General features: G+C 43.6%; 1 protein-coding gene across 1 annotated transcript; it reads right to left on the reverse strand.

Moving 5' to 3' along the window:
* Positions 1-1554: 1554 nt before the first annotated feature.
* Positions 1555-22239, reverse strand: LOC133126087 (semaphorin-4E-like). Its single transcript, XM_061237911.1, has 15 exons — positions 21988-22239; positions 12256-12630; positions 11624-11769; positions 11435-11497; positions 10700-10798; positions 9259-9358; positions 7582-7692; positions 7268-7419; positions 6995-7164; positions 6042-6198; positions 5270-5492; positions 4411-4526; positions 3455-3624; positions 3033-3085; positions 1555-2792 (listed from the first exon to the last, which is right to left on the reverse strand). Exons 2-15 carry the CDS (start codon positions 12362-12364, stop codon positions 2023-2025), a joined length of 2439 nt encoding a protein of 812 aa, XP_061093895.1. The 5' UTR covers positions 12365-12630; positions 21988-22239; the 3' UTR covers positions 1555-2022.
* Between the last annotated feature and the right edge of the window lie 63 nt (positions 22240-22302).

Raw genomic sequence — 22302 nt, forward strand, 5'->3', positions numbered from 1 at the left:
GGCCAGGACCATCATAGACCACTTTAAAATGCTTCCTGTTAGTGGCTTGCCTTCATTACTTTGTAGCCTGATTTATAAATAAATTCGAATAATCAAACAATAATGTACTGATAAATTCAAGGCAGTGTCTTATTCAACACCACTTCGATAACCAGTCCGTTGTAAAATACACAGGTGTTTGAAAATAGCAATGCAACATTTGATTCATTTTCCAGTCGGCCTAGTGCTGAACAAACAATTACTTAAAAGCAAATACCCTACTTTTTCTAATACAGTTCAAACACTTTAAAAAAGGAACCGACAACTACCGATTTCAAACACTTCCAGAAAATAACTCAATTACATTTCAAAGCCTTAATAATCGGTTCATCTAAATACATACCTTTTTTCTCTTCAAGCTCCAAACGAAATCGTCCAATTTTGGACAGCGTGATAATTCTGTATTCCCTACGTCAGGTGGTTATGTCACAGAGCGAGACGCGGCTCCCCATAGTTACTGTTCCTATGCAAGCCATCCTTTTAAAAAATGTCTGTAACAAGCTGCACTGAAAATTATAACGTACAGTTTAGTTTAGCTAACAAAAGTTTACCGTGCTATCCTACGAAATAGCTCATAAACCATTCTTCGAATAAAATATTTAAATGCTGTACCCTATTTTACATCTTAAGTTTTTATGTTTGGTAGGGTTGCCGTGCCAAGTACAGGCGATAGCACAGCTAGGTAGCAACAAGTTACAATTTTGGCACCTGCTACTGCTAGCTCACAAATGGCACAGCTGGTTTTCTAGAAGGTTAAGCGTTACTAGTTTAACAAAATGTCAAATGCACAACATTCTTAAGTTTGCTAGTACACTGAATTTGGCGTTTTGTTTTTAGCCTAGCTATATTAACATTACCTGGACAATCAAACTGTTACTGTAAATTAGGAACAGAGCGATTTTTTTCCATCTACATTTTTTTTGTCTAAGTCGACAACGGTTGGTAAGCTCGACTCATCTACTCATACAGATAGATGATACATCCACACGGACAAAAAGTTATCCAGGTGTAAGATACGAAAAACAGACTGTTAACACCAAGCCTCGTATATGATTGACATCCTGCCAGTCAGGACAAATTGGAACCGAAGAATAGGGCATCACATTGCCGCGTCAGATTTACGACATGGCTATGTTTTTGTTTTTAATCGTATAAGATACAGTTGGTAGGCGGCCTATTGGAAAATATACCCTAGCTATGACATGTCCAAGTGCACATCGCTTTAATTACACCTTCAGATTACAACCACCTACGCTACCTTTAAACTTTAAAATTTTTTATTTGAGACGCGTAATCGCCTGTGTCTGGAATTCTCATTACATTACGCTCAGACATAGCGTGATATGACTGACAGGTAGCTTTTACTGTCTGACACATAGGCTTAAGGGGATATACTTGGATGCCTTATCATAGGGGCATGCCAGTTGACAGACTGCTGAAGCTCAAACCTCTATTTGAATGGATTAATTTGTTGAAGCACATTTACCTCTTCAGAAAAAAATCACAAGAACACACTTTCACAATGTTTCACAAGTTTAAAAAAAAGCATTTGGTACCACAAGTTATCTTTTTGCAGCATTACAGTAAGGTTCTCCTTTGATGTGAAAAAATACATTCAATAACAACAAACTGTGAATTCAGTGTGCAGGGTGTGTACATGTCCAAGTGTGTGTGTGTGTGTGTGTGTGTGTGTGTGTGTGTGGTAGTAAAGGTGCCAATGTGCCACTTTGTATTATGGGAAGACCGAGGCAAAGATAGTTTGGAAAACACCATCCTCCAGCACAGTATCCCCTCAGTACCCTGGAGAATTCCATCTGGCCCAGAAGGACGGGTGCCTTCCATTGGCAAACCCACCCCACTTTAAACAGCGAGCTGGTTTTCCCAAACGACCCAAGGGAACCTCATCGCACCGCACGTGAAATGATAACACACAGTTTTAAAATCAGCTGCCCTTTTTCCTGAAAACAGTCCACCGGGAGGGGCTCAGATCTCGGACTCGTCGTTAATGAATTGGAAGACGTCAATGGAAGCAGGGACCCTGGGAGACAGGGTGTGATTGGTGGTCAGCTCGTCGCCCGCGTGGTTGTTGCCAGCGTTGCAGTTTGCCGGAGCCACCAGCATCTTGCTCTCGGCCGCCACCTTGGTCTGGAAGGGCACCTGGTGGCAGGTGAAGTCTGGAGGTGGGCTCTGCACCTGCCGGATCCCGGGGCTCCTCAGCGCCTTGGGTGCGTACCGTCCCAGGAAAGGGAAATGTCCGTGACACACGTTCCAGGTCACCAGGGCGACCAGAAGAATCGACAGCAAGGCCACAGCCACCTGCAAGGCTACGATCTTGCCCTGTTCACTCCTCGACTGAGAAAGAAAGGTGGAATCCTCCCCCAGCGTTCCGGTCGTGGTTGAGGGCTCTATGGGGGTCGCCGTTGGGGATGGGGCCGGGGCCTCCGTGGGCGCGGTCTCTGTCGAGGGGAACTCCCCGTCTCCGCCTCCCGGCTGCAGCTGGTACACCGCCACAGTTCTGGTGTGCCGGTTCCCTCCGACCCGCTCCACGGACTGGCAGGTGTACTGGCCGGAGTCGCCCTCGGAGGCGTCGCGGATCAGCAGGCCCTCGCGGTACAGGAAGTACTTCCCGTCGGAGGGGTCCAGCGGCTGGCCGTCATAGAGCCAGCGCACCTGGGCCAGGTTGGAGTCGGGCCGGCACTGCAGGAGGATGTTGTTCCCTGGGATTAGCGTGTAGCTCTGGGGCTCCACACTCTCTGCAATGCAAACACAAAGCACTGGCTTTTAATGTACAGTGCGCAGCATTAGCTGTAGCTATAACCCTGGATTACAATAATCCACTGAATATTTCCACTGAATAATAATGTTGCTCATGCACCTAAAGTAGCAGGGACTAAAATCAGGGGGAAATTTTATTTCTAGTACTTTGTTTCCAAAATATATTTGCACAATGCTGGAAAAACATGCGAAAGGTCACATTTGATTTGCGGATTTACCTGAGTCTGGGCATAGAGATTCATCCCCATTGATCAAATCCTGGATCAGGGACCTGAAACAGAGTGGTACGATTGGATCAGATTAGATTAGATTAGATTCTTTATTATCCTTCTAGAGTTTGCTTCCATAGTCCATAAAAAAATGACTCCTCAAAGGGTTAATAATGAACGATGAACATTAATTTCCCAGTAATGAAACTCAGCATCCATGTTAATTAGCCCCATAAACTAAACACAGTCTGTTGACATGTTGTCAACCGCAGGTCATATGAGTGGCTCCTGAATTTATCCCTCAGATAGTAAATCTCCCAGAGGAGGTTCATATAATGAATGTTCCACTGTCTCCCTGAAACACTACATCTCCCAGAGGCCAATGCGGCCAGGTCGGATTGACAGTCATAGGCACAGCCTGTGCAGGGCACCTGTCTGAGGTGGAGTCCAGGCTGGACACAGCAGCACAGAGAGCTGCAGTAGCATCCCAGGCGCAGTAGGGGTCTCTGGCGAGCACGCAGTCCTGGCAGGAGCTGTAGCGACCGCACTCGCTCAACGCCATCTGCACCACGGCGGTCTCTGTTCCCGCGTACAGCTGGCCCTGAAGCAACAACAACACAAAGATCCACAGATGCAGTGAAACGCATCTTCGCTTCATACAAATCCATAAAACACTACAAAAAAACATAATTAAGCCTATGACGTTGATATCTGAGGTAGTTAAAAAAAGTTAAAAATATCCACTAACTAATGGAGAGACTCCACCCTAAACATTTATTTTGGTAAATTTACAGCAGAGAAAGTTCACATGAAGGCAGAACCTGGCACATTCCACATTCTATGGGTGGTGGTAAGCAGTTAATATGTGGAAACAGTGTAAATGTGAACTCTTTCATGGTAAAATTAAATGCTCTTTCATAATCTGTGTTTTCATACACATGATACTGAAATGCACATCTTCGACACTAGGGGGCGCTCATATTAGTCAGTGTTCAGTCGTCAGTGTTTATACGATTCTCAAAAAGATAAGCCCTTCTCAAAAACCAAACACTTCATTGCTTCATGTGCTTGCGCAACAACTGGAGGTCAGAAAATGAAAACAATCGTAATGCATAATAAAACCGGAATGGACCCTACTTAGAGCTGTACTGACTACATGAGCAAGAGTGTTTTCAGTACTCAGTTCCTGAGCACAATTGGTTAGAGATCAGGTACCAAATTAATTTGAGAGTAGTACTGCTGTATCACTTTTTCCCTGTCCATATCATAACCATATCCAGTGTGAACAAAAAATTCTCAGAAAATCTGCATTATGCAGCACTTTGTGAATACAGGCCCGTATCTCAGCCGCTACTGAAAGTGCTCAGACAGCTGATTGGGGGGTTACCATGGCGTTAGAGAGCCGGAGGGTTTTGATTGGCTCCGGGACAGGAAGCAGCTGCACCTCTTCAATGATGAACATCTCGCCATTGTAGTTCACAGCTTTCTGCACAAACCCGTTCTCTGCGGACGAGCCAGCAGACACACTGTCACTGCCCTGCTCCACAGTACCCCCTGGATGTAGCTGGATGATTGTTCAATTACATTACATTACATTCGGCAGGCGCTTTTATCCTAAGCGACGTACAATAAATCATTATGTACCAAGGTCATTGGAGCAACTACAGAGGCATCCGTAGCCATAAACATCAAGTCTAGTTCACACAGTAAGCATAGGTGGCTAAAGTTATGGCATGTCATAACTATAAAAGAGAAATGATTACAAGAGATATGTTAAAATGCTACAACATCAAAATAAAAGTTCTAGATGATGGAAGTGATATATGAGGGATACTTGACCAGGGGTAACCCTTCAGATGATAAAGTTGTGTACATAAACAGTATGTATACGTTTTAACCATTTTTAACCGTTTTATTGAACCTGGAAAGTGTTTGAGATGAAAGTCACTTTTGCAAGAGACATCGAGCATGACAGTAGAGTTAACAATTTCAGACAAAACTATCAGGATAACAGAAACAGAAAATTATTATTTAACACGTCCCTGAATTAAGCGAAGTGGGGAAAATGTATTTTCTGATCGACTGCAGTTCATGACCGAGGAGCATGACTATAGTTCTTGATCAAGGAGCACGTAGAATGAAAGCGGTTCTTGCCTCCTTAGTTCTTAGCTCTACAGAGAATAGCCCAAACTGTGACATCACGTTATTGTTCCAGGAGCCGACTGGAGCGTTCCGGGATAGCGCACCTGTGCCGATGAACATGACGTCATGGCTGCCCCCGTCCAGGGCCGTCACGCGGTCCACAACGATTCGGGTGAAGAGCGGGCCCCTCTTCAGGAGCCGGGGCTCCCCGTTCAGGGGCCTCACGGCCTCGTCCATGAGGGGCCGGTCCCTCACAAACTGCAGGGTCTTATCTGGCAGATCCATGGAGCTCTGAATGCCCCGTTTCCTCGTCGCATCGGTAATGCACTGCACCACAAACCGAAGCACACAAACACATTAGCTCACTCCCGAGCCTCAACCGTTTACATCATAACACGCCTAATAAGTAGGCAATTTAAGCTCCCTGCTAAATTGTACGTTAATTGGAACGCTTTTTCGAAATTCTAAGCCAATGTTCCAGAACTCCATTGCGTTCAATTACCAAGATGGATTGTTGCATCAGCAATAGAAGAACAGTTCAGTTAAGAACAAAGCCAATGCAATGCGATCATTTGTTTTCGGTTTTAGTTTCGCAATAAAAAAAAAAAAAAAAATGGTTTCGAAAATTTTAAGAACATCTTCACTGCGTTTGTGCCACAGCAAATGCGTGTAGCCGAATTACTCTAAATTTCACGCATGAGATATCCCCCACTGTGTTTTCTGAACAATGCGGAATTACCCGTCACGCTGCGTCAAACAAAAGCGACAATCCCCAAACAGCCATTGTTCCAGCGCTCGAAAACAATAATTTAATCGCTTGCGTAACTCTGTTTGTAACATCCCTAGGTCGGAGTGGGAACAGAAAGGATGACTCACCGCGCCTGGGCGGGGGACGGGCAATTCTCCGCTGTACATCACCCACATCACGTGAGACGTCTCCACGGTGACCGCCGTCTTGTACCGCCCCTCGGAGAACACGTCCCCGATGCCGGTCACGCTGTACGCACACACCGCCGACAGGTTGGAGGAGCCCCTGCCGCACAAAAAAGGCAGACCACCCCATTATTTACAGGCTCTTCCCACAGCAGCTACATCTGTAGCATTCCTATGCAATACTGCAAACATTCATATCATATAATCCTCTTACACAAGGACTTGATTTGACCTACTGCATGACCAGACTCAAGTGGTACACATTTTTTAAGAATTTGAAATGCTCCTGAGAAATTTCAGGATTTTTTTATGAATCCTTCTACTAACCAAAATACGCTTTTACAGTACATGAAAGACAGATCTACTTTGAAACACTGCTTATTGTGTTTTTTTACAGTGTCCTTTTAAAATGAGTCTCCTATAATGATACTGTTCTTTTAAAATCGTCAGTAAGGGTAGAGCAGAATAATTATTCAACCACAATTGCACAAGACCTGCTCAACATCATGCCTTCTACAGACTACAGCAGGAACATACTGCTGCCTGAAACATAATTATTATATAATAATTACGCAATAATATGTATGCATTGGCCAATGTTTAATATTAGACACGGTGCACATAATGTTCAGTTGTTGGTTGCCTCACTTGTTATTTTAAATGGCCCAAAAAAGAAAAAAAAGGGCCCGGTATTCACAAACTGTCTCATAGTAAGAGTACTGATGTCATATCCACTTGCTTTTTAGCTCACAATTAAAATGGTTGGATATGCACAGAGGAAACCAGATCCTAGATCAGTACTAGTACGGTCCTAGTTGCGCATCTCAAATACAACATTTCCTGTGATTCAGGGAAACTGCGTATGAGGAGCCGCCATTTTGGCTCCGATAACTCACTGCGGGGTGAACACCGCGTAGAAGAAGCTCTCCCTCCAGTCGCTGTGCTGCAGCAGGAAGACATCTTGGACGATGTACGGGAGGCTGGGCTCTGGGACAGGGCAGTCCAGACGGGCCTTCAGGAAGGTGGTCCACCTCTTCTGCAGAGTCCTCTGGCCACCGATGTCCCCCTGCACGAAGGGAGGGGGGCTGTGTCACTACCGCCAGCCGTGGCCGTATCAGTACAGCTGAATGAACCAGGGAGCCGTGACCCACTGTGAGCCGCGGGGTTACCTTGCACACACGGGCGACGCGGGACACCATGAGCTTATTGGGGAAGTCGTACTCCACCGCGTTCTCGTTGAAGAACATGTAGACCTTGTCGTCATCCCCCTCCGGACTGCCTTCGCTCTCCCGAACCACGTCCATGTGCACAAAGACGGGCTCTGAAATCAGGAGGTCAGCTTCAAAACAAAACACTCCATTTGTAAAAAGTCGTATTTCTGGGAACTATGTTGAACTGAGATTGAGAGAGAGAAATTGTCAGAGAGAGATTTTGTGAGAGAGTGAGAGATTGAGATGGAGATTGAGAGAGAGAGTCTTCTGACCGTTGAGCCAGGAGCTCTTGAACTCTGTTCGTATCGCAGTGGCAGAGCTCCGCAGCACCACGGGCTCAGAGCCCAGGAAGTTGTTTGTGGTGGCCGAGTACAGGATCCCATCTGAGAGACACAGGGTACAGGATCAGAGGGACACAGCCTCCACACAGCAAGAGCACGGTCTAAACTGAACACAGCAAGAGCACAGTCTAAACTGAACACAGCAAGAGCACAGAGTCTAAACTAAACACAGCAAGAGTACAGAGTCTAAACACAGTCTAAACTAAACAGAGCAAGAGCACAGAGTCTAAACTAAACACAGCAAGCGTACAGTCTAAACTAAGCACAGCAAGAGCACAGAGTCTAAACTAAACACAGCAAGAGTACAGTCTAAACTAAGCACAGCAAGAGCACAGAGTCTAAACACAGCAAGAGTACAGTGTAAACACAGTCTAAACTAAACAAGCAAGAGCACAGAGTCTAAACTAAACACAGCAAGAGCACAGAGTCTAAACTAAACACAGCAAGAGTACAGTCTAAACTAAGCACAGCAAGAGCACAGAGTCTAAACACAGCAAGAGTACAGTGTAAACACAGTCTAAACTAAACAAGCAAGAGCACAGAGTCTAAATTAAACACAGCAAGAGCACAATCTAAACGGAACACAGCAACAAACAGACCTGGGTCAATTAAGTAATTGTTTTGGATTCAAATGCTCCCTAATGCCTGTCATTGGAACCAATGAAATACTCTCGAAAATGCAAACCCCGCCTTCTGATCCTCTTGGTTGGCTCAGTTGCACCAGGCAAGATCAATCGCGCACGGAAAAGTATTTGAATCCAAAACAAATACGTACAATTTGACCCAGATCTGGTCTCAACACAACTTGAGTATGATGGATTTCTATTCTACAGCTGTACTGTACATAAAACACTACAAACATTTAATCAAACTAGTGTTTTTGTTAACAGATTAATGGCAGCAGTCTCATTTTTTAAAACCCCTTTTCATCTGGATCAACAGGTATACCCTTTGAAGACAAGACAAACCACATTTAATGCAGAGGTAGTAGACAGCAATAACCTACCCTGTGTTTTCTAAACTGACAGGACTTCAAACTGCAGGCTAACATAAACTGAACTCTTAAGATCAAAGAGTCGATAAATAACGCCAAACCACTTCTGATACATCTGCAGGCAACGCACACATAGTGTGACCTTACTGCGCACAGTACCATCACTCAGCACTTTGCAATCAGCTACACTCAGTTCTCCACTAACTGCTCTTGTTTGCCAGAGGTAGCAACAGTAGCCGATGGAAAGGCTGACTCTACAGCCCTTCCGTTTAAAAACACTGCTACTTAGGGTCATCTGACAAGGCCACCTACTCCAAGGGGTGGCGCCAGGGATTTTGGGCCCTGTGAAAAGATCTCCATCCCTACACAACTACGGCAAACGTTTTTAAATCGTCCTAACCCCCCCCCACCCCCATGCAGTGCCCATGCCTACTCCCATCACAGTGTTAACCCTTTGAACAGAAGGTTTTTTTTTTCTAAGTCAGTGTTCTAGAACTCCATTGCTTTCAGTTACCAGTAGTGATTGTGACATCAGCAGTAGAATGTTTAGTTGATAACATTCTAATCACATGTCTGTGACCTCACGCCGTAAAGGGTTAAAAGGCGGTACGCACCTATCATGACGGAGAAGTGCCTCTGGAATGGGTCGAACGGGCACTGGCCTTTTCCCTCCTCCTGTCTTTCGTCAAGCTCCAGCCGTCCTTCAGCGTAATTCTATTAAATATGCAAATGTTGTGGCTTCAAACGGCAGACATATCCACCCAGAGGTCTAAATACAACCCACCAACAATCCGGCCCAGTCTAAACAGGATCAGTAGCCTTTGCTTCACAGTTAGAGCCTGCTAGCTAAATAAAAAATTTGTTCAGCAGCTAGGTTTTTGTAAATTATATCAAATGTTGCGCTGTTGAGCATTTAACATTATATGAGCATTTCTGTATAAAGCCTAAAAGTGTACTAGAACGTGTGTACATTTCACAACAAAACCACCATAAAACTGCAAAACTTGCTAATGCTTTATTTTACAACCCCTTAATTACCTAGTATTTACTGGTTAAATACCAGGTACTTTATTAGTAACTATTTCAATCTCAGAGGTAGGTACTATGAAACATGCTGCAAAATTTACTTATAGCACTTAAATATGGTACTTACTGCCTTTGTTTCATAGTACTACTTATCAATGATATCAAAGTACTTGCCTAATAATTAAAAGTAGCTGTGTATCTACCCAGTAAAAACTAGGTAATTAACCAGCTGTAAAATAAATCGTTACCCAAAACTTTTCTGCATGGCTGAGCCAACATCACACTCCGGCATAATACAGCACAGGCAAAAGGATTTGTTTTGTTTGCCATTAATTTGTTTGCTAACAAGCGCATTATTAGTCTGTATTCTAAGTGTAACATCCATAAAACCACAGTCAAACTTCGGATTTGCAGTCAAATCAGAGGGAAATCAGACACGGGTCCCCACATGCAAATGCCAGCCATGCACTTCCCTGTTTAAGCAACCGGTGAAGAGTCCATGTAACTGTGTTTGTAACACAGAGCCTTTTCTCTGCGCTATTAAAGGTATTTACACCCTAGATCCACCTTTTCTTAGCTGTAAACGTGTTTGTGCGCCTACTTTATAGTGAAACATTTTGATCCATGCCCTTATCTCAACATTTATGAAAGAATATAATTTTGGCTTAAAAAACTAGTCGAAAAAGCGTGTTCTGCTGCATATAAAGTTTGAAAAATGCGATCTGCAGCGCACTCTGACCCCGCCCGAATCCTCACGTCATACACAGATGTCAATCAGACATCCAGTCGGAAAATTGTTTGACACGAATTCATCCATTTAACGGCTCGTCGATCGATAACAACAGACCGCCGCCGGCACCTGATTGGTTAGAGAACACTGGGTGCAAATACTCCACCCGCCCCAGAAAGCATTTTTTGAAAACTGTGTAGAAGGCAAAGGCAGGCTGAAACAGCGAGTGCAGTTACTCTTTAACACAGTTACCTTTGCTCAGGGGTGACAGACCGTTGCCATGGCCACGCTACACTCACCATGTACGTACAGGTGGGGCTGAACGCGTTGGTTCCACACACATACATGATGTCGTCATCCACTTTCTGCAGGACCCGGATGTAGTTTCTGCAGTCAGTCTAGAACAAGGTGCAGACACATTACATTACATTACATTAATGGCATTTGGCAGATGCTCTTATCCAGAGCGACGTACAGTTGATTAGACTAAGCAGGAGACAATCCTCCCCTGGTGCAATGCAGGGTTAAGGGCCTTGCTCAAGGGCCAAACGGCTGTGCGGATGTTATTGTGGCTACACCGGGGATCGAACCGCCGACCTTGTGGGTACCAGTCATGTACCTTAACCACTCCGCTACAGGCCGCCCCACGTCAACCCTCAGTTTATAAGTGACCATTATACTCACAGTCCTGCAGAAAACTACAACCAGAGTAAAACATACTGGGTGTGTAAGTCTCTGAACATTCTGAATGTTATGTGCATTTTGCGGTGGTTGAGATAAGCAAGGCCTTGTGCTGTTCTCTGTAGAAGGGCCACAGCACGGCAACAGAAAGATATTAATTTAACAATTCAGATAATTTCAGGGAACTGTGTGGAGGCAATGCAAATTTGCAGGCTTGTATATAATTAATGTATAAAATATTAAACACAGATGCATGCACAATAACCACACTACCCCTTCATACACCAAACACACTGTACATACACACACACACACACACACACACACACACACACACACACACACACACTCACCTCTGCATTTTTTCCTTTATAAGTGCACTCTTTCTGCTTGTCCGCTGTGACTTGCCAGTCAACCTGCAGGGAGAGAACTGTAGTTCAGACGGCCGCTGGGACGCAATTTTCAAACAGGCAAAATCCAGGGCAGCACTGGGATGCATTTGCATACAGGCAAAATCCCAGACAGCACCGAGCTCACTGCACCTGGGCCTTCTTGCTGGTGATGTCAGCGATGTCCAGGGCGAAGATGGCCTCCCGGGCCCCGAGGAAGAGCAGGCCCAGGTCCTCTCGCAGAAGCAGGGTGGTGTAGTTCCACACCCCGTCCTGTCGAAACAGCTTGATACTGCCACCTAAAGGTAGTAAAAACACAAAACTTTATTTTGTTTGTATTGAACAAAATAAAGAAATAAATAAATCGCTATGCCAATCTCAATATGCGCAACATCGCTGCATTCTTTCAGACAAAGCCGACAAAAACAGACCGCATGGTCAGCATGCTAATGCTGCACACAAAGGGTCTTCCTCAGACTCATGTCTGTGAGAGTGAACAGAAGCAGTGGTTGTACATCACACACGTGTTTGTCAGTGCTGACCTGGGATTGGATTAAGGTAGCTGCTCAATATGACTAGATATTCTAAAGTGGGAGAAAGAGGTGTGAGGTCACAAATATGTGACTAGAATGTTTTTAAATGGACATTCTAATGCTGATGTAACAATTGCTACTGGTAATTGAAAACAATGGAGTTCTAGAACACTGACTAGAACATTCCAAAAAACCTACTCTTCAAAGGCTAAATACAGAGAAGGGAGGGAGGGAGGGAGGGAGAAGGCTTACTGTCATAGGGAACACTTTTCCGGGGCTCACACCCAGGAGAGGGGCCTTCACTGAGCGCCGGTGCGGGAAGGAGAGCACACAGAAGGAACAGGACTGCGAGCGGAGACATGGTTCAGTGCTGGGGTCCACTGGAGCGTGTCCGAGCTCCGGGCAGAGGGGAACGCACGGGAAACGCACAGCCGCGGAGCATGACCCAGCGAATCAAGGGGCTCGGGTTCTGTCACGGATTCAGCGGGAACGTTGGCACGGACCTCCGAAGCAAAGGCTGTTACTGCCTCTTCCATAGCCGAGGAGGAACTCCATCCCAGCATTCTCTCACTGTCGGGATGCGAGAACTGGGCCCTCAAACGTGGAGACCATGGAGCATCCCAGCATCTAGGAGAGCAAGAACATCAACATTAGGCTGAATCTTTTTGGACAGCTTTGCCTGTATAAAACTGCTGTCTTCAGTGGACCCAGAGAGTAAAGAAAATTAGATGAAATGGACTTCTGTTCTCTCACAATCCACAACAGCTACAGTAGGTCAATACTCATGGGACACAATAATTATGGGATGCCTGCCCATTCAGTTGCTGAGTTATAATAACAGAAGCATCAGAGCAAATCATCACAAACATGGCAAATTTCCAGCACCGGGAAGCATATTGAATAGACACAATAATCATTTTGTTATTTAGCTGACGCTTTTATCCAAAGCCACTTACAGGTGATTAGGCTAAGCAGGGGAAAATCCCTCTGGAGCAACGGTTAAGGGCTTTGCTCAAGAACCCAGCAGCTGTGCACATCTTATTGTGGCTACACTGGGGCTTGAACCACCAACCTTCCAGCTCCCAGTCATTAGCCACAAAGCTACAGGCCAGGTACTGAACATCACAACGGGCAATCCATTTGCCAATCAGTCAGTTCCTTTGTACTGCGTCTCCCACTGCTGACACTAATCATATACTGATGTGACTCCTGAACAAAACCTGTCATAACCTGTTTTACCCATCTGTCTGACACGTTCCTCCCTCACTCCGATTGGCTACTGTTCACCTGGTGGGCGGGGTTCTCTGTCTGTGTGTGATATGTGGGGATCCAGCTGGGACACTGACAGTGTAGTATAGGGGCTAGAAGCTTGTTACTCAGAGGCTGCAGGCTTAAATCCTGGCGAGGCCCTGCGGTTGTGTGCTAGAGCATTTGCCTGAACTGCTTTAGAAATATCCGGCTGTGCGCATAAACATTTGGGATGCAGTCTGCAACACGGTAGGGTATGATTTTGATTCTTGAGGCAACGGTTTCACATTTCGTACCATCATACATTTGGCCACGATATCATTTGATATAGTAAGAAACTATCAATATACATGATCTAGCTGACACAGTCCTGCTACAAAGCACACACACACACAAACACACACACAAAAAAACCCATTTGAGTCATGTCTAAGAGATGAACAAACAGCACCAGCTTGGGTGATGATGAGGTCAAGTCAGGAAGGTAAACAACGATGTTGGCAGCATTGCTAGAGCATCATATCAGCATCATATTATGGATGATTTTGCTATGATTCATAGTGATACACATTGATTTTCACATGCTGAATGGATTGGATGGGATTGTTGCCCTCTGAACCGATATATCGATCCAGATCAATGTATTGTTACGCCCCTAATAAAAATATGTAGGCTGTTCAGACTGCTTGGGATAAATTAATCAGCCTGAATGTACACAGAACGCTAATATCATCCTCAATGTAGTTTTACCGTTTCATGGCTCTGTGACTTATACCGTATATTCAAAATACAATACAACTAAAACATGTCTAATTGTATTGCAATAATGATTTTGTAATGTGCTGAAAATTGTCATTTTTGGAGATACAAGGATTGTATGCCCACAAATTGATTAAGCGTCAGGGGTTTAAGCCTCTGTTTATGAGCACAGAACACAGATTTCAAAATACTGAAATTCGTACTGTATTGCTCTATAGATCTGCAGGACATAAAACTATGTAAAATGACCTCAGACGTGAGTAATCCAGCCTAGTACCAACCAGGGCTCTACAGTGCTTCCATCATTTTCTCCCAAATGTATGTACGTGTATGTGTGTGTACTGGAACCTGCTGGAAATTCCAGCCAAGACCAGATGGTTTAAGATGTGTTTTTGACACTTCTAGCTGATCACCGGCTGGACAAAGCTGGTCAAAGCTGGTAGAGTAAGCTGGTGATCAAATGGTCCACTAGCTGACTCCACAGGCTGACTACTACAGCTAAGAGTGTCAAAAACAAAACTTAAACCAGCCTATGCTGCTCAAGGAATTGTCAGCAGGGGAAAAATAATTTAGGAGCACATGGACTAATTGGGAGTCCTAAACTTTTCAGATTAGGAGCACATTACATTAAAATTACATTAATATTACATTAATGGCATTTGGCAGACACTCTTATCCAGAGCGGTGTACAGTTGATTAGACCAAGCAGGAGACAATCCCCCCCTGGAGCAATGCAGCGTTAAAGGCCTTGCTCAAGGGCCCAACGGCTGTGCAGATCTTATGAGTGAGTACAGCGGGCTGCCCTGCACATGTGGTCCTTGGAAGAAAAATAGCATTGAGCCCTGCTACCTACACTACCTAGCCTCCACTGCAATGTAAATCAGGTCTTCAGCACGACAGTGATACGCTCACGAAAGCTCACCTCAGGAGCTCACATGCCCGCCGTATGTTATTACTCCAAACAGCAGAACACAAGCTTAGGCACGTCAGCAGCCCAGGAGCACTCCACATGTTTTACCACGCAGAGACGCTGTGAAGAAGCACTGCCGCTAGCCATTATGGTAACAGGCTGCTTTACCGGACACATTCAAATCAGGACAAACAGACAGCCCCTCAGATTCTCCTGGGTGTTAAACTATCAGAAAAAAAAACAAAACGACTTTTCTGAAAATATAGGTACTGCGTGCATTTCCCCAAAGCCTGCAGTATGTAACCTTCCACAGAAATGCGGGTACACACTGTAGCAACCGGATTTCTGGAAAATGGCGTTTAAAACAAAGTTCTTTGGAACATTTAAAAAGCTGGTCAGTGTTTCTGTATCCGCACATTTTCCCATCAGTGATCTCGCAATAAGTACCGCCCCTTCGGCTGTCGGGTGAGAACACGACCCTGTCATCGAGCATGTTGCAAAAACACCACAGGGATGCGGTTCTGATGGTCTCCATGCAGCTTGTGCCTACTGCAGTGAGCCTCAATCCTGGCCTGGGAGGCCCACAGAGTCTGCTGGCTTTTTGCTTTTTTACCTTAAATATCAGCAAACAATTCAGACCCCAGAACCCAGGAGATCTGAGGTAGCAGTGTGATCAACTGCCTCCTTTGCAAGAGTAGGTTTTCTGGAAGGTTTTTCCAAAATTCTAAGTCAGTGTTCTAGAAACTCTATTGCTTTCAGTTACCAGTAGAGATTGTGACATCAGCATTAGAACGTTCGGTTTAGAATATTTGTGATCTTAGGGTCACCACCTAAGGGTTACCGGCTCAATTGCTGTGCTACTCAATATGCCCAGTAACAACAAAACATAGCAGTATAGAGGATCACAGGCCTAACACTGACAAAAGTCCACCACTAACAATGCAGCGCTTTTCGCCAACTAAAGGCCATATCCAAATTCAAAGCACAAAAACACAAACAGCTAGAATGGTTACCGGGCTGTCCTATAATACTGCAGTCACCCTCTGATTTGCAGTGAGCGACTCTCTGTTATGTTGGGAAAATACAGTGTTTGGAATTAACCTGCCCTGTGATGTTTCTCCTCGGCTTTGGTCGAACAGATGGCTAACTGCCTCAGTCAAAGAAAGAAAAACAACTATGGGTTAAGATATAATTATTACTACAGAGCATTCTTTTAATGAGTCATATGTTTACAGTGGGGGGGGGGTTCTTTATCCTGACTGCCAGCACCTACTGAACATGCACTGTTTCAGACAATCTGGGCCAGAGTGAACCCCTGAATACAATGCAATGCAATGTAATTAATTGCAGTTCGATAACAATGCATTTAATAGCACAGCTTTGCTTCCCTTAAGTTATGTTGATGTCCTCTGAAAAGAATATTGTGACAGGGATTGGCACCCTAAATGTACCTCCCTTGTCAGGCTCAGGGTATCGTGACAGGTTGACACTGATGTGACATAAATCTGTCCATATTCCAGGTAAGTACACTGCTACCAAGCCAACTTCTGATAAATCATGATCCGGTTCCTAACCTTAAGATTTGCAAAAATCAGGACTGCAGGAAAGGAACGTCATCAACAGCAATTCTCAGGCTCCGGTGCGTCGTACAGCAAAAGCAGCGATACGTGGAATGACTCAGATTGATATGAATCAGGAGTGCTGCTCCCACCCTTACGGTCATCATTCAACTTCAAATACAAGTTTAAACTAGCGTATAAGAATTCTGGTTTCCATAAATATTGAATGTTTGCAAGTCAATCAAAAAACATGACATATTCTCACAATATGTTTTGCATACTGTACATACTGTACCGTGAAGACAATTTATTTTTGCTCCTAAACTTCCATACATTCCATAAATGTATGATATTCCCATGAATTTGCAAGCATGTGTGCATTAGTGTTACGCTCCCTTGTGCTGCGGTCTCTGAGTGCCTGTGGCCGGCTTCTACAGGTGCAGCCAATTGGTCAATTGTCCTAATTGCTAATTGAGTGCAGCTGTATACATCTACATTACATTTCATGTTATTTAGCTGAGGCTTCGCTCAAGGGCCCAACAGCTGTGCGGATCTTATCACAGCTACAACACTAGGCTGCGGGCAGACCCCCTAGCCAAAACAATAAAGCTGGAAGCCTCTGCAGTTTTAAGAGACACTTTGGATATTCACTCTTTGAGAGCACCTTTTTAAGACCCGTTTGTGAGACTCCTCGGAGACCTCTGTGTATTTTATAGTTTTAACTTAGTGTTTTGTGACATGTTTTATTTGCAGTTTTTCCTCTTTTGATTCTTTCATAATGTGTTTTTTTTTTTTTGTGGGTATTTTGATCATGACTTTCGGTTTGGTGGCGACTTGTTTTAGGTTGCGGTCCAGTTGCGTTCCCCAGGGTCCGTGGGAGAGGTCAGGCCGTAACGATAAGGCAGCTACACCGTAACTAAATATTTCAAAGCATGACATGGAGCTTGTGGGCCCTGCCCATGTCGGCAGAGGACCAGCCCGTTCCGCCCAATCAGAAATTGGCTCAAGCAAAAGGAGATATGTGCCGTTAAAAAGAAATACAAGTAAAACCTGATCTGCTGTCACCGCCTGGCATAAAATTAGACACCGAGTTCTTTTCAGTAAACACATCTATTCACTCATACAACTGGGCGAGTTCTGTGACAATGGGCTCTTCAAGTTGTGTTCGTGTGTGAATGTGCGTGTGTGTGCGTGTGTGTGTGTGTGTGTGCATGTGTATGTATATGTGTGTGTGTGCGTGTGTATGTGCATGTACGTGTGTGTGTGTATGTGTGTGTGTGTGTGTGCGCGTGTGTATGTGTGCGTGCGTGTGCATTTATTTTGTAGTTACAGTGCTACGCCTCTTTCCCTATCATCTGTCCAATACACCTCACTGATGTGGCTGAATGGTAATCACTTGCTGCCAAAAGTTTGTACCGACTTTTCTTTTTAAAAATATGTAAATGAAACATTATCAAAAATCATTTAAATCTAAAAATGTGTGAAAGCAGCCCGCTCATTTGGCAATTCCAAGCCAAGCGTGTATTTGGTCGGCCATCAGATAATGTCATTTCACCATAACTTCAGTTTTCAGTTGTGCCGTGTGAAAGCTTCATTCATCAATGAGGAGTCATTTACCCCCCACTTCCCTTCAAGTCGCCCGGCGAATACCAACTCAAATCAAAAGTTTCCTGAGAAACGATCTCTCAGAACCTCAGAACCTCAGAACGCTACGCCTTGTTTGACTCATGAGGACTCATGAGGGCGTTCTCGGGGAAAGTCATACGTGAGGGACTGTCAAACAAAGGACCAACCGACAGCTTCTGCTCCAACTTCAGCCCGCACTTCATACTTCATACTGCGGGGCACAGACATCCATAAATCTCACTATAAATGTACAAAAAAATACTTCAGGGACCAGTTTGACAAGTGCAACCAAACACAACAAGACAGAACAGCACAGAAAGGCTACACCCCTATCCCCTCATCCTGACCCGGTTCCTCCTATGGTCACCATTGATCATGAGATCATTAGTCCATTCTGCAAGTGGGCCTTCTGCCTTTCTTTATACAGTGAGCTCCACAAGATTTTTTTATTTAATTGTACTCTACAATTTCATCTTTGTAATCAAACAATTCACACGTGGTTGAAGTGTAGATTCCCAGCTTTTTTTAAGGGTATTTTTAAACATTTTGGTTTCACCATGCAGAAATTTCTGATAAGTCAGAAATTGTTCAATTGCTTCCTTAGTGCAGATCTAAGAAAGGTTTCAGTATCTAGTCTTGACTCAAGGCTTTTGATTGCATTTGGAGTCTCAAATAAACATTACATTACAGAAATTTTGCAGAAACTCTTATCCAGATAGACTTACACATATTTTTACATCGTAAAATAATGTATACAGCTACAACAGCAGTGTCCTAGTGTGGGCTTCAAGCCCCATTCCCTAACCATCATACTACACTGCTGCCCCAAAAAACCTCTGAGCTCTGCTATACACGGTGTGCTAAATACAAATGAGATTATCAGCTCTGACTGGCAATGAGAACAAAGGGGAAGGCTCTCTGCACCTTATCACAAAATAAAGTCCAAAGTACATCGTCTGTGTGCACAACAAGCGAGAGAGGCCACTGCAAACACAGAAGGAAAATGGCTAACCAACAGAATATGGGGGGAAAACTTTGGAAAACTCAGTTTCAACCCTGCAATTCCTTTCCTAAACACATAATTCTCCAGCCAACACAGAACTGTTGACCTTATCAAAGGTAGCAGGGGTTGTACGAGTTCCTGCATTAATCCTCTGTTTTTGTTCAGAAACTTTGTTAAAAAACTGTTTTTTTCAACTGTGTACCTGGCCAAACCACCTCCATTTTAGCACAATTGCAGCTCCAGGTTAGTCTTGGAGCAGTCGGTACACAGACACTCACATGTCCTGGTTCATCACTTCACAGGCAGCGGTGAAGCGGGCCTAGGCAAATCTATGGAAATATTCAGCTGAACACCACGGTGGCAGTTAAAATTTAGACTTGTGTTCACAGAATGATAAAATAAAGAATTTCTGTGTTCCACCAAGAGGGAAGAACTCTGACTTGAAAATTGGTAGATGTACGGTAAAAAAAAAAGATGCCCACAGTTCCCTAAATAACAACAACAACAAAAAAAAGAATCTAAATGCAGTAGCCTATTTTACACTTCATAAGACCCATGGCCTAATATAATTTAGTCTCTATGTGTCCGTTTGGAATCTCCAAATTTCTTTTTTGGAAAACTGCCTTGACAGTGTTGTGACTTGGCTCCATTGTTTTCCTAAGTGCACCAGCCACAGCCACAATAATCTGTATCCAGTCAAAAACTGAAAATCATTTCAGTGAGAAAAAAAGCTTCCACTTTCACTATGTTTGAGCTTCTGAAACTTTGTTTTAGTAATATTTGGAGTAATTCTGACTTTTTGAAAACAAATATACTCATTTTTAAGCTCGTCTCACTAAAAGGAGCGATACTTAAGTGGTTAATATATGACCATTATTATTTCTTTAATAAGAACATTCATTTACAAATCATACCACATGAGAAAATGCTAATGCACCATAAATGTAAAATGCAAGAAGGATAAAGCGCTTTATACATTTTTTAAAAATAGAACAGTAGCCCACAAATAAAATGGCTGTCACAGAAGTCTCTGAAGACCTAACATTTCCAACACTCCTTAAATTGATTGTCCTATAAGGAAGAAAGCAATTTTAATGTGACAATTGATTGAAAATTGGAAATAAGCCCAGAGGTGAAATATTAACCAGAGAAGGTGTTTTTGTGACTGTGCGATGCTTTGTCCTGGGGGATTTGAAGCTGGGAGGGTCACCCCTCTGACACTCCATACACCAGTGTTACTATGTAGAAATCGGATGAGTTTGTCTGAAACCCACCAAAATCAACTGGGTATGTTTTTGATAACAAGGATAAATGAAAATATAGAGGCATTTTAGAGCTTTTGCTTATTTGTCAAGTGATGATTTGTATTCCATAAAAGCTTCTAGTACTCCACCCGGATGGCTGTTAAAAAATACAAACATTACCCAGCGAAGGTGAAATGGTATCATAACATTAAACAGAAGTCTAACTTTAATTCCGAGATGAAGACAGGTGATTATGACAGCAAGGTCCGGACAATGCGTAGTAAATAGTGAATTTCGTGAAGGGGGTGTGTGTGACTGTCTGTGAGTTTTATTGCTCGGTTCTGGGTAACACTCTTGGTGCTGTTAGGGCGCAGATGAACCGTCTTCGCGCAAATAACAGGCAAGTCTCGGCAGGAGCCAAAAGCCAAATGAAAATAACTTCAAACCTCAAATGGCAGCCTCTCTGGAGAAGCTTATCTGCTCCTGCGTGGCGTGACAAGCACATTGTGTTTATGAGGAGAGTCCATTTACGTCAGATTTACTACGCGCCAGGCTGGACACTCTTGTGCAGGATTAATCCCGGTTCATTAGGCGTATGTACAAAATGCAAAATGTTTAACCGATAAAATAATTCCAATGATAGTGCGACGGGAATGCACCTATAGATAGAAACATTTTTATAAATAGTACAACGTTACATGAAAAAAATACAAATTCTGACAAATTCCGAATTCTGCCAATTCGGGCATCAGGTTAGTTATACCACTAGTAAACCATTAATTTAAATGAAGATGCATGCTAGCTTCTTCTGGATGCCTATTCAACATTTAATATTGTTTTAAATGCCCTCAAGTAAGCCAAAGTAACTTAAGATGAATGGCCTGTTCGTAATAAGGTGCAGTACGCTTATGAATTTAGCGGTTGCTAGACTAAACCAGTGCTAGATAGTTGCTTGAAATTAGAGCAGTACGTACTCCCGTACATTCATAATACATGTGTAAACATGATTAAGACAAAGTCTAAAAATAATAAACCATAGGCTACAACGTATTTACGTCAGTGATCTAGTGTGACGTTATATTTTAGATATTAGATAGCTAAACTACCTTGCGAAGTTGATCACTCATAAAAATATTACCTAGCTAGTTATGTTCATTTTTGTATCGTGTTAATATTGTGCTAGTTAACCATAGCCAGAACCACTGCACTGTTGTCAACGTTAGACTAGCTAATCAATTCACTCTACAGACCACCCACAGTGGCAGAATTCAGATCAAAGTCCGCCCGAAGATAAGGTTAGATAACTAGCGAACTACCTATAATTAGTCACTTATCATATTAGATAATTATACGTTAATTTGTTACTTATCTAGCTAACACCCACATCAGGACCCCTCTCACATTAGCAAGTTTGCTAGCTACCTAAAACTTTCACAAAATAACTTATCCAATGTCGCCATAACGTTAGCTCATTAGTTAAGCTAGCTAGGTTGTTGTTGCAAGCATACAACATGACAGCGTGAACAACTTATTTCAGTTGCTAGAAACAGATCGCGATCGTTAGACAAGCTAACGCGTTGCATGTTGCACTTGGGGGGAAAAAGGGACTTGCAAAACGAAGGTAATGTTACCTACCTGCCAACAAAGACCGACGAACTCACTCCTGTCAGTTGCGCTTGCTTGCACTACCGTTTAATCGAAAAACAAATCAATTCATAGCCCAGGTAACGCCTCTTCACTTTAAAAAAGATTCAAAAGAAACGTGGACTTAAGAAATAAATGACGCCATTCTTAGTAGGTTACCTGTGGCTGCAAAACACTGCCTCTCTACCTGACCAGCGAGTCCAGACTCGAGTCGTGTTTCTAAGGTAATCACGTGACAATCGCACGTTGCCATTTTCCTCGTGTCAAGTAGACAGCATAGGAGTGACATAAACAAGCGTATAATTA

This window comes from Conger conger, chromosome 4 (assembly GCF_963514075.1).
Source record: "Conger conger chromosome 4, fConCon1.1, whole genome shotgun sequence".
In the NCBI taxonomy this organism is placed as follows: Eukaryota; Metazoa; Chordata; class Actinopteri; order Anguilliformes; family Congridae; genus Conger; species Conger conger.

Coding starts and splice junctions, on each gene's coding strand:
- LOC133126087 (XM_061237911.1), bottom strand. CDS start 12,364: ATGTCTCCGCTCGCAGTCCTGTTCCTTCTGTGTGCTCTCCTTCCCGCA. Junction 9,359..10,699: donor GCCCCACCTGTACGTACATG/GTGAGTGTAGCG, acceptor CATATTTAATAG/AATTACGCTGAAGGACGGCT. Junction 3,625..4,410: donor TCCGGCTCTCTAACGCCATG/GTAACCCCCCAA, acceptor TTGTTGCTTCAG/GGCCAGCTGTACGCGGGAAC.